Genomic DNA, 12,221 nt, shown 5'->3' with positions numbered 1-12,221 from the left:
TGTGCGGTGTAAAAATGGGGGTGTCTATAGTGACATTTATAAAAAAAGATAAAAGATCCATGTCACTAATTTAACTAACAAAATTCAATGAAATGAAAATTTTTACTACTAAATTTCAGAAAATCGATAGTCAAATCTTCAATTCACTGAAATTTGGTAATTAAATTAGCGAAATGAGTATTTTATTTATTTATAAATTTTACATAGATAATAAGTTAATGACGTTTGAAACCATTAAAATAAAACATCGTTTTGTATAATTTTAACAAGAAAGAGCTCCAAATTTTAAGGTTTAAAAAAAGTTAGAAATCTTAATTGGCCACCAATAATGTGTCTCAATTTGACAATTCGACCGTTAATTTTATCTAAGAAAAAACACATTCAATGAGTATGGACTAAATAAAGAAGTAAATAAGATTGTATAGAAATTAGATAATAGAGTTTGAACTTACAAACTTAAGCATAAGGAAGTTAGGATTCGACGATTATGTTGGATTGACCAAGTTAGGGTTTTACGACGACTAATGTCCATGGGAGACTACCCATAGATTGCATCCTTTCATTAGCAAGTCGAAAGTCATCATCATAATATTCAATGTCGAGGTTTGTTAAAGAAATAAGAGAAAAAATAAGAAATATATATTTCGCAAACTAATCTTAAATAATGGCCAACTAAGGTTAAAATCACGCATGACCTCGAAAAAAATGACTTGGGTTTTTTTGGAAAATAATTAATTATCATTAATTCAAATAAGTAGTTACATATAAAAAATAAAATTACAAAATAATGTCAATAAAATCAAAACAACTAAATACAAATTTAGTTGTTAAATAATTGATATGACAAATTTACAATAACTAAAATTATAATGAAGAAGATCCAACAATTTTGTCATTTGTTTAGGGTGACTCCAAATATCCGTAGCGATTAGTGATGAAGTAAAACAAGCCGAACAAACCAATTAAATAGCATTGGAAGAATCTCTACCAAATATTCTAAGCGATAATGAAAATTGTCTTTGACTAGGGTTGCTAAGAAACGTCGAAAAATATTATGCCAAATGATAACTAACCATCTACATATATGGTTAAAAAAAGTGACAAAGCCATAAAAATAATATAAGGATACATATATATGAGGTTTTCAACTGAAAAATTAGTTTCAATAACTCTTTATTGAAAAAAGGAAACAAAATTCAAGATCCGGTCACTTCATCTCTTTTGTTGTTAAGAAAGGGAGACACAAACTCGAGAGATGATCACCAATACAATATGAGAGTATGAGTAGCAAACAACCTATCAACTAGGGGTGAGCAAATAAGTAATCTCAACCCGTATTACCAAACTCATATTCAACCCAAATTAAATTTACTCAACTCGTTATCCAACCTATATTATTCATTGATATAGATTGGGTAACCCAAACTAAATAATTTTTATTTATTTATTTGTCTCGTTCAATACGTCTTTGTCTTGTGTCAATACGTTTTGGACTATTTAACACATTTTGACTATTTAACACATTTTTTACTTGAGTAATACATTTTTAACTATTTAATAAATATTTGACTTATTTGACCCTATTTAACACGTTCTTAACTCGTCTAGCATATTGTTTTTACCTTATTTAACATGTTTTTAGTCCGTTTAACAAATATTTGATTCGTTTTGGCTCGTTTTAACACATTTTTGAACCGTTTAACACGTTTTCACTCGTTTAACGCATTTTAGCTCGTTTAATAAGTATTTGACTCATTTAGCTCTATTTAATATGTTTTTGTTTTTAATACGTCTTTGACCTATTTAATATATTTTTTTATTTAACACATTTTGATTTATTTATATTTATAATAAGAGTCAAGTTTCCATTTCATCTATAATCTAGAAGTAATAATGTAGGAGATTATTGCGTCGAAAAAAAATGAGGAAGAGAATATTAGAGAGGGAAGTGAGAGAAAATGAGGAAAAAAGATGTGAAAGAGGATGTTAAATTCTTGAAATGGAAGATGTAAACTGAAAATTTATTATTAAAATTGTTATCTAAACAATTTAATCACTATTTTATATAGAGTAGTGGTAGCACAAGAAACTGTAATTAATATTAACTAACAGTTTTATTAAACTGTTTTATTATTTTTACGTCCTCTTTTTAATGAGAAATGTATTAGAAAAAAAAGTTTCACCTTAACAAAAACAAATTAAATTAATGAAACATCAAACTACAATCATGTAGTCATATTGTCTTAGCAAATCCAATTCATCAAGTTTCATTTTTTAGCTACCCAATATAGACACTGAAGTCTTCGTTTGACCATTCAAAACAATCACCATGGAATGTCTTTTCTTCATCAATGGGCAACTTTCAACATTTACAATTTTAATTTTTTTAAAGAAACCAATTTAACATTTTGTGGTTTTGACAAATCATGTCAACCAACCCCTTTCTTTTGCGATTGCAATGTGATCTTTCTCTGTGTTGAAGAAACTATCAAAAATCTCATTTTATCTGACAAAGTCGTCCTCGCATTCAGAAGTCCATCAACTTCATTTTTGGTTTTCCAACAATAGGTTAGGCAATCATCCTAGCCTCAACCCTCTAATTTGAATTCACACTAAGATATGATTGGAAGGCTCTAAGCTCGTCCTTAACAAGTTCATGATGTAGTAGTCTCCTTTAACTCTTGAAGCAAATTAAAATCTATTGCAAATTAAAATCACACGAATTGGAGCAATAAAAAGTTTAAGACTCTTCAATTGCTATTGCAAGTTCTCCATTTCTTTTATCACCATTTTCTCTATCTCCTTTAACTCTTGAGAAATTCCATAGGAGAAGCTACCATTATTAATCCATGAGAGGTCTCTACGGTCTACCCGATTAGAATTCTTTGAAACTATCTCGTTGAGTTCCTTTCTAGCTATTTCCATATCTCCATTGTAAGAGTGAAAATGAGCATTTCACTGTTAGAATTATCCAAATTAAAATCTAATATAATGTGTGAGAAATTAAAATCTGAATGCAGCGGAAGCGTACTTTAATTCATATTGTGAATCTTCTCTTTCTTAGACTTTGTATGGATGAAATGATTCTTTAATGTTCTCTTTCCTTATACTTTCTTTAGGTGGAATGGTTATTCCAATTTGATGATTACATCAATGATTTTCTCTCTCTTTTGATGGGACGCAAAGAATAATTGTTCGTACTTCAAATGAGAATTATTACCGTTACATATAACCAACATTAAATTAGTTATTATAGTTAAGTCATTTCTAATTTAGTCCCTTCATAAAATTAGAAATGTCACTTAAGTATCATCACTTTATATTCATGACAAATATACCCAAACTTAAATTCACGTTATTAGATCACATTATTTTGGTATATATTAAATATGACATTTACAAAATATTTATTATATAATGGATACTATAAATTCCAACATTCACCGATTGTAACACATTTTCTTGGACGTCCGCTTAATGAATTTTTCCACAATTTCAATGGCATATTTCATCTTATGATTATTCACCTTCCGACTCCATAAAATTCTATAATCATTGGACGTCGTTAGGGTTTGCAAGTACGAACTCTTCGAGCAAATAAAAATTAAAATAACCCAAGAATTATAGAGAAAACCAATAATCCAATTATATATAGAGAGAAGCTAGAAGATTTCCTTTGTCCATTCTTCTTCTTCGCCTTCACTTCCAGCAAACTAGAGGGATAGAAATGGTATCCTCTTAATCAAAATTTGCGGTTCTATAGGCGACACATTGAGAAACAGGAACGAAATAAATGAATTCATCCATAATCGACATTGAGAAACAGGAACGAAATAAATGAATTCATCCATAATCGATATAGGTTATCATGATATAACACATGATTTGTCTATGATTGATTCACCCGACTCTTCGATACACTTCAATCCGGGACAAAATGTCATCGAGAAAGTCGTTGGCAAAATGCCTTCTGCTTCAATTATCGACATTCAGATTCATCGCCTCCTTATTCATATGAATAAACCATCCACTAGTGGTCAAATAGAGACAACAAAATATAACAATTTGTCACCATGATAATTTAAAATAAAAGTTGTAAATTGAAAATTTATCATTCAAGTTGTTATCCAACAATTACATCTTTCTTTTATATTGAGATTTTACAACAAACTACCATTAATACTAACTAAAAAAGTTTAATAAACTGTTTTGACTATTTTAAGAGAGGATGTGGACATAAGAATGATGGAGGCTCTTGAATGTAATGATATTAATGAGTTAACCATTTTTTTTACCTAACCTAATTAAATCCAAATTTAACGAAAACTAAATTAACTTATCTAAATTCATATTTTGAATTTGGGTCAAGGTTGGGGGTATTAGTCAATTTAAAATATGTTTACATATGTCATCAACAATTAATAACATTTTTCAAATTATAAAAAATCAAAATGAAAAATATATGATAAAAAAGTTCGATCCAACTAAATACGAGGTGTATCAAACAAAATACCAACACACAAATTCTGAGTTATGATAAAAAAAAAGTAATCAAGAGACCAAAAAGATACCTCTTTGCAACTTCTTCATATAAATATAGGGTTTTGACTTTTGAGTTTATTTTGATAAAGAATTAATTCACATTAAATTCAAATAAGAGTTATACATGAAAAATTAATTAGTAAATAATACAATATAACGTCTACAAAGTCAAAATCAATAATTGATTATCTAAATATTAAATTGCATAAACAATTTACAAAAATAAAACTCTCATTAAAAATTTTAATGATCAAACGATTATGCAATTTGTTGAAGATTCTTTCAAAGACAAACTCATTTAAGTTATTGAACGATGACGTTTGTAGTAAAGCAAGCCGAACGAATCAATAAAACATAGTCAAAAAAATCTCTATCAAAGATTCTAAACAACAGTTAAAATTATGCTTAGCCAATGGTTGATAAGCAACGCCGAAAAAAATCCCGCCAAATGAAAATGAACCATCTACATATATAACCAAAATAGTGAGAAATTCATACAAATGAAGGGATGATACCTGTAAGAGGTGCTCCATATGAAAGATCAAATCGAGTAATTTTTTATTGAAAAAAATAAAAAATAACTTCATATCCGATTATTTCATCTCATTTGTTGTTAAGAAAGGGACGAACACGGACTCAAGAAATGATCACCAACAGAGAGTATACGTAACAAACGACCTACAAACGAAACGATTGAAAATATTATTCGGATTATAAAATTCGAGATAAAAAAACCGACCCGACTAAATAAGATATTGGGACCGAATGAATCGCAACATTTACTCAAATTTAAGTGATTGAAAAAAAAATAAAATCTTTTCCGTTACTAAATACTATTAAAAGAGTCAATTATTTGAAACATCAACTTTTGTAGAGTTTATTTTTTTTAGAAAGAGATCTGAGTATAAATATTATAATTAAAATAGGGTTTTGTGTTAATTTGTAAGATTGTGATGAAATAAAGTTATTATATATATATTTTTGTGCAAATTTCATAGTCAAGCACCTGAATCAGGTGGACTTGATCCGACCCGTTTACCCACCTAGGTCTTCCTCTCCTCTACGCTCTTCACTTAGTAACTCCACTTTCTCCCTTATAATGAAAGAACAAATTGCAATTGCCGGGAGTAAGTCGGGAAGAGGAGATGCAAATCATGCAATCTAGGAATTGACGCAGTCAGTCGGTGAAGAAGAAATCTAGCCAGTACTATATAATTTCTCTATCCGAAGCTGCATCAATGTCAGGAACTGATAACTTGCTCTCAAAGAAAGTAGCCGATCGGTATCTGAAACGTGAGGTGCTTGGAGAAGGAACTTATGGTGTTGTTTACAAGGCGATCGACACTAAGGTACTGTTTATTCTTCCCCTATTGAGAGCTATGATCTACACCAAGTTACATATTTTGTCTTGGCCCAAGTTTTTTTACTCTTGTGTTTTCTATCCGGCATACACTTCAATCTCCTCCTTCTAGCTCCTGAAAATACCAACTAGAAAGAGTTCTCTGTTGACTACTACAGTGGATTACTAAAAATCAAATGTCTATCTAAATTAAGAGTTCATTGTGTGGTTTGTAGACCATCTGTATTTGGAGTAATTTTCTTGTCTATTGCCAGCTTGTTTTTGTCTCTTTTCTGATGTTGAGGGTCTTTTTACATGGTTAGCTCAGACGGGTCAGACAGTTGCAATTAAGAAAATCCGACTTGGGAAGCAGAAGGAAGGTGTGAATTTTACAGCTCTGAGAGAAATCAAATTGCTTAAGGAGATGAAAGATCCGAATATAATAGAACTGAGTGATGCATTCCCTTATAAAGAAAATCTGCACCTTGTGTTTGAGTTCATGCAAACGGATCTAGAAGCTGTTATCCGTGATAGAAATATCGTTCTTTCACCAGCAGATACAAAATCATACATTCAGATGACATTGAAGGGGCTTGCTTTCTGCCACAAGAACTGGGTATTGCATAGGTATGTCTTTATGTGAATAATAATTGGTGGCATCTATTTCTAGTACCTGTTCTAAGGGTCATTATCCTTTTCAGGGATATGAAACCAAACAATCTATTAATAGGACCTGGTGGACAGTTAAAATTGGCAGATTTTGGCTTAGCCCGTTTATATGGCAGTCCAGATCGTAGATTCACTCACCAGGTATATTTATCTTTTTTCTATGAGGTCAGCAGGTTGAGATGAAAATAGGTCAACAAGTATTAGAAGAGTTTGTTTTTAATGGGCCTAGTTTGTTAAAATGGGTTGGCTAGTAGTCAATTTATTGTTAGTAATGAAATAGCATAAATAATGATGTTAATCGAATAGATATTCAGATGTTTTGATAATGTAATTCTAGTGGCTTCTTCTCTATCTCAACCCTAGACTTCTAATTATCTTGTTATATTAGCATAGAGAACAACGCAACTTGCTGTAGCTGGTTTTGTTGAACTCTTATTAGCATTTGAAGTCTGATATTTTGTTTTTATGTTGCTTAATAGTCTCTGATATTTTGTTGTGGTAGTTAAACCAAGCAAATTCTAGCTCTCAACGTTTTGGTTTTGCATGAAAAAGTGAAGGTGGTCCATTTATATTTCTTATGGAGCAATGCTTTTTGGCAAATTTATACCAAAAGCTTAATGAAAACTATCTGTAAACAAAATATTGTTTTTTCCTTAACTCTTGGAAAATGAACTATCTTGATACGAGTTCGTTCAACTAACTTCATCATCTTTGGTGTGAAATTGTTAATCCTTTTTTATGGGTGGAAATGCCTTGTGGTGCCAGATTCCATTTTCAGAGTCCAAAACTTCTTGGCTATAGTTACTTCCATAGATAAGCATTCAATTTGCATCAAAATAAGTTTTCTATTACAATAGATTTCTTGATCTTCTCATTGTGCAATTCTTATTCGAAATCTCATGACTCTCGAGTAGGTCTTTGCTCGATGGTATAGGGCACCTGAGCTACTGTTTGGTGCCAAGGCTTATGGTCCGGCAGTTGATGTATGGGCTGCAGGTTGTATATTTGCTGAACTCCTCCTACGACGGCCTTTTCTACAGGTGGATTTACTTTGTTATTTCTGTAAGTTAATTTAGGCGATATTTTGCATCTCCTGATCGCTACAGTTTGTCTCAATCCTCTTACTCCATGTAATCTAATTCATATTGATGGCTAGAGTGCTGCTGTGTACAAAAAATTACAAAATTAAAAGGGTTTCATGTTACTATGGATAGATCTCTAATTCTCTATGCTAGTATCTTATTTACTTAAAATGCATTTTCTTTTGATGACTAGTATCATCAGAATAATTATTTTCTTCTTTGCAATTTACTATGATTTGACCTTCTCTCTCTGTCTAGGATTGAACCTTAAGTTTCTAAATAGATAGTTTACCATCTCAATTATCTTTAAGGTTAAGTACTCCGTTCTTAACAGGGGCATCCTATTCAACTAACTTAAGTAGAACAATTCTTGCCTCCTCTCTGTGGATGAAAGCAACTTTTAGTCTCCTCAATCAATCCAAACCCACCCAGAGTAGCTCAAGTCGCAAGAGTATTACTTAAGACATTAAGGTCTAAGTTCGATTCTCATCGACATCACCCTTAATTGAAGTAGGGATCATGGAAGTAAGTAGAGTGTTGTTGTGCTAGTGAGAAAAAATCCTGTCATTCCAAATACACCAAATATCCCTTTATAAGGCTTGAGCGGAGGAAATGATTCCATATATAAAATAATGAAGCCATTTGGAAATTTTATTCGGGTCCGTGTCTGGATCTGTCTAGGGAAGTTTTTTGAATACAATTTTTGTTTGTCAAATATCTCATCTGGATGTGGAGCAAGATGAGATAACATTATAAGATATAAATTCATAAACTTATATATGTTTTATCATCCAAACCCACACCCATATGCAAAAAAGGGTTTCCATCACCCAAACCCACACGCATATGCAAAAAGGGGTTTCCATCATCCAAACTCACACCCATATGCAAAAAAGGGTTTCCAAAATTCTACATACGGATTTCTAATTGATTGGCTTTTATCTGTTCCTAATAGTTAGAGATCTCATTCCTGAACAGGAGGTGAAAATTCAAATCTCATCAATTGCAAAAACAAATGTATGAATTGAGTTTTATTTCAGGGTAACAGTGATATGGATCAGTTGGGAAAGATTTTTGCTGCTTTTGGGACTCCAAAGTCCTCTCAGTGGCCTGATATGCAATATCTTCCAGATTATGTTGAATATCAATATGTCCCTGGACAGTCTCTAAGACAGTTGTTTCCTATGGCTAGTGATGATGCATTGGATCTATTGTCAAAGATGTTTATGTATGATCCAAAATTGCGGATCACTTCCCAGCAGGCTTTGGAGCACAGGTATGAAATTTATCACATAAATCATATCCTTTTGTTTTCTAACTAAAATATATTTTTATTAAAGGTACTTTTCATCTGGACCTCCACCGACAGAACCAGTTTTACTCCCAAGGCCACCTCCCAAAAGGGAATCCCAGAACTCTACGGTTTCAGACTATAATCAATCTGATGGTCCTACTGTTCTGTCTCCTCCAAGAAAATCGAGGAGAGTTATGCCACAACGTGTGGCACATGAAGAAAATGTGCACCAATCTGATGAAGCAGATGAGTATACAGGTGAGAGGACTGAAATTCTACCAACGTCGGTAGATTTTTCTATATTTGGATCAGGACCTCCTAATAGACCAACAATCACCAGGTACGTGATATGATTGAGGCTTAAATATGTTTGTTTATTTAATTATGTTAATTTCCAGTTCTTAATGGGGGTTGGTTCTAATCTTATTTTCCTTGTTTCTATGCTCTTATGATTAATCATTCATTCCCTTGAAATAGCCTTTTGACAAGAAATTAAAAAAAAAAAAAACTACATCAAACAAGCTCTACATCTCATATTCAATCATTGAATCCATGCTCTCTGTTCAGCCACCTTAATAATTCGGCTGATTCCGTCCATAGCAAAAGTAAGGATCAAAGGCGAGATGGATCTCCATGAAACCACATGGCACACCATTAACCATCGCCTAAAAAATTGCTCATGTTTACATCCAAAGGATCCACCTTGTTTGAATTGCTTCCACAAGCTCATTTGCAATAGAGCTTGTTTGATGTGGGGTTATTTGGAAAATATTAGGTTATGAAATTAAAATATTGTCTGATGAAAAAGTGGGTTTTTTGGGATTATTTGGGTTAAATTACTGTGTTTTATATTCAAAATTTAAATTCCTGTGTTTTATATTCAAAACTTAATGAATAAAGTGATGTGATAATGTTTATTTATTTATGAATAACCCAAGATCAGACAAGCTCTAAGACAAGTAGTTGGATAGAAATGGACAAGGAATTTTAGCTGAGTTTTATAACTCAGCAAACACAATTCTCTTAATATGGAATTGGATAAGGAATGATGAATAAATGTTATCTTAGCTATCTTTGAGCTCCTTTTGTTCTATCTTTAGTTGTTTAACTGCTTTCTCTAAAACTTTGAAAACGCGCTCTATACTGTCTTCAAATTTTCATTATTTCCCTTTCTTCTGCAGTGCGGTTAGATCACATCTGAATAGAAAGTTAGATCTGGAATTTCAACTGCCAGAAGAAGAATAACCCACCCAGATTCTACTAAGTTTCCATCAACATATCTTTATTCTCAGGCAATGTGTGAATAGAAGAAATAAAACCTTTCTATTTTTTATTCTTCCCATGTTTCTTTTACAAGAAAACTAAGTCTTATTTTATTTTATTAATTAATGCAGACTTCTTTGTCATTCTAATCAGAGCAATTGCTGGTTTCCAAATTCTCAATCATGAAACCCTTTGTGTTTCCACTCTTGCAAAGTGGCTAACAATGACAATCTATGGAATTGATTGATTGTCTCAATTGATTTTATTTTTTATTTTTGCTTTATTGTTTGTTAATTGAGCCAAGAAGATGATTGTAATTGCAGTAAACATTATACACTGATTGAGAAATATGCTTTGAGAAACTTTGGCTTTTCTGTTCAAGCATCTTCTATATTATAGTTTTATTTTTCTTTCTAAATCGATATATTATTAAGATTGTCACACCTTTTACAATACTTTTTGATTTCCTAGAATCGGTTGGCTTGCCTGTGGTGTTGTATAGAGGATATCAAATAAAAATTCTCAATCTCTGAATCTATTGATCCATGGTCTCATTTAAGAAGTCGATTATTATTAAGACTTAGTAAATCTAAGCAAACTAGTAGAGATGGGAAAAGTTCGATCACCTCTACTATCTGCTCCTCGTATTTTGATAGCTGTATATTCATACTTATCAAACAAAGATTTCTCAATCAATGTAAAACCAGCCTCTTCTCCCAATGTGGTCAATTCCCATTTGTTATAAGGATGATCAACTCTGTGAGGAGTCACATGAACTTCACCACCTTTTTCTTAACATAATCTTCGCACTTCTGAAATATCCCTCCATCATTTCCTATGTCTATCAGTTAAACAAGTAGTTGTCTCACTGAGGCCACAAATATGGCCAAGAGTGAGGGAAGTTGAAAATAATGAGTCGAATGTGTGGTACTTCAACTTATCACGAGTACCCTAAACTCCATAGCTCCTTCTGGTTGTTTTCACTATTCCCATGCTTCAACACCAGTTCTTCTGTACAAGAGATCGAGTAAGAGAAATAATAATTGTCAAAAAAAGAGATCAAAATGGTAGTCAGATTACCTTGCGAAAGAAGAGAAGTGGCAACCATGTTAGAAGCATAACCAAAAGCTCTGGCTAGGGAAGTAGAAAATGAGAAATCACCTTCTCCTACAAGAAGAAGCTTTTGGGTATTACTGTAATGCCCTATCTTTCTACTAATCATCTTAGAATTTGAATAATTTGATCACTCCTTCTGGTCATTATATAATGTAAGTTATTTGTATCATCAGAATATGGATCGCCAAGGGTATTTACATTAAATTAACAGTTATACAACTAATTAGTATTTCCCACTTCGGTTGCCGAGATAGATAGTTGAAATGGGTCATTCGGGGTAGATATATAGAGATTTCTAGTATGAAATCAGGTTAATTGATGATATCGGAGGAGGTCTTTACATATCATTCAAAAAGTGTCTGGAGGAGTTTTAAGCTAATTAATTGTATTCTTATTTTAGTCTAAACTCTATTTTTCATATTTTTATTTTTTGGTGTTGTAAAACACAATTTTTTTATATTTAATTTGCATTGATTATTTTCATAAGAATTTTTAAAATATAAGAATTGGGTTTTTTTTCCTATGTTTAGGAAATAAGCAATGATAAATATGTTTTAGCTCACCTTTCTAATGAGAAAAAAAAGGAAAGATGTATTATTTTTTAATAATAATATATTTTTAGGAGGGAGCATAGTACTTTATACATTTTTTTAATAAATTAAATCTTGTGTATGAAATCTTAAAAGTAAAATTTATTATAGTTTATTTTTGGTTAAATTACTATTACAAGAACAAAGTACCAAATAACATATAATCTCAAATAAAAGACAACAGAAAATCAGAAATCCAATAATTAACATACAATTCCTCTCAACAAAATCACAAATCAAATTGCCGTTGTTGAGAGAAATTGTCATCGCTGAGAGAAACTGTTGTCAAGACCACGTCAAAGCCCTTTCGGACTTGGGTAGGACGA

The 12,221-nt window shown here is 31.7% G+C and overlaps 1 protein-coding gene across 1 annotated transcript; it reads left to right on the top strand.

The window, feature by feature from the left end:
* Positions 1 to 5,670: 5,670 nt before the first annotated feature.
* LOC124919837 (cyclin-dependent kinase D-3-like) lies at positions 5,671 to 10,603 on the top strand. The gene is made up of 7 exons (XM_047460188.1): positions 5,671 to 5,891; positions 6,210 to 6,508; positions 6,583 to 6,691; positions 7,465 to 7,590; positions 8,673 to 8,908; positions 8,973 to 9,266; positions 10,108 to 10,603. Exons 1-7 carry the CDS (start codon positions 5,781 to 5,783, stop codon positions 10,169 to 10,171), a joined length of 1,239 nt encoding a protein of 412 aa, XP_047316144.1. The 5' UTR covers positions 5,671 to 5,780; the 3' UTR covers positions 10,172 to 10,603.
* The last annotated feature ends 1,618 nt before the right edge of the window (positions 10,604 to 12,221 follow it).

The sequence above is a fragment of the Impatiens glandulifera genome, chromosome 1 (genome assembly GCF_907164915.1).
Source record: "Impatiens glandulifera chromosome 1, dImpGla2.1, whole genome shotgun sequence".
Taxonomy (NCBI): Eukaryota; Viridiplantae; Streptophyta; class Magnoliopsida; order Ericales; family Balsaminaceae; genus Impatiens; species Impatiens glandulifera.
The sequence above is the reverse complement of the archived record's forward strand: the minus strand, read 5'-3'. Positions and strand labels throughout refer to the sequence as shown.

Excerpts from the sequence above, each read along its gene's own strand:
- LOC124919837 (XM_047460188.1), top strand. The coding sequence starts at position 5,781 with ATGTCAGGAACTGATAACTTGCTCTCAAAGAAAGTAGCCGATCGGTAT. Across the intron at positions 6,692-7,464 it reads ATCGTAGATTCACTCACCAG|GTCTTTGCTCGATGGTATAG; the intron begins GTATATTTATCT and ends ACTCTCGAGTAG. Across the intron at positions 9,267-10,107 it reads AATAGACCAACAATCACCAG|TGCGGTTAGATCACATCTGA; the intron begins GTACGTGATATG and ends TTTCTTCTGCAG.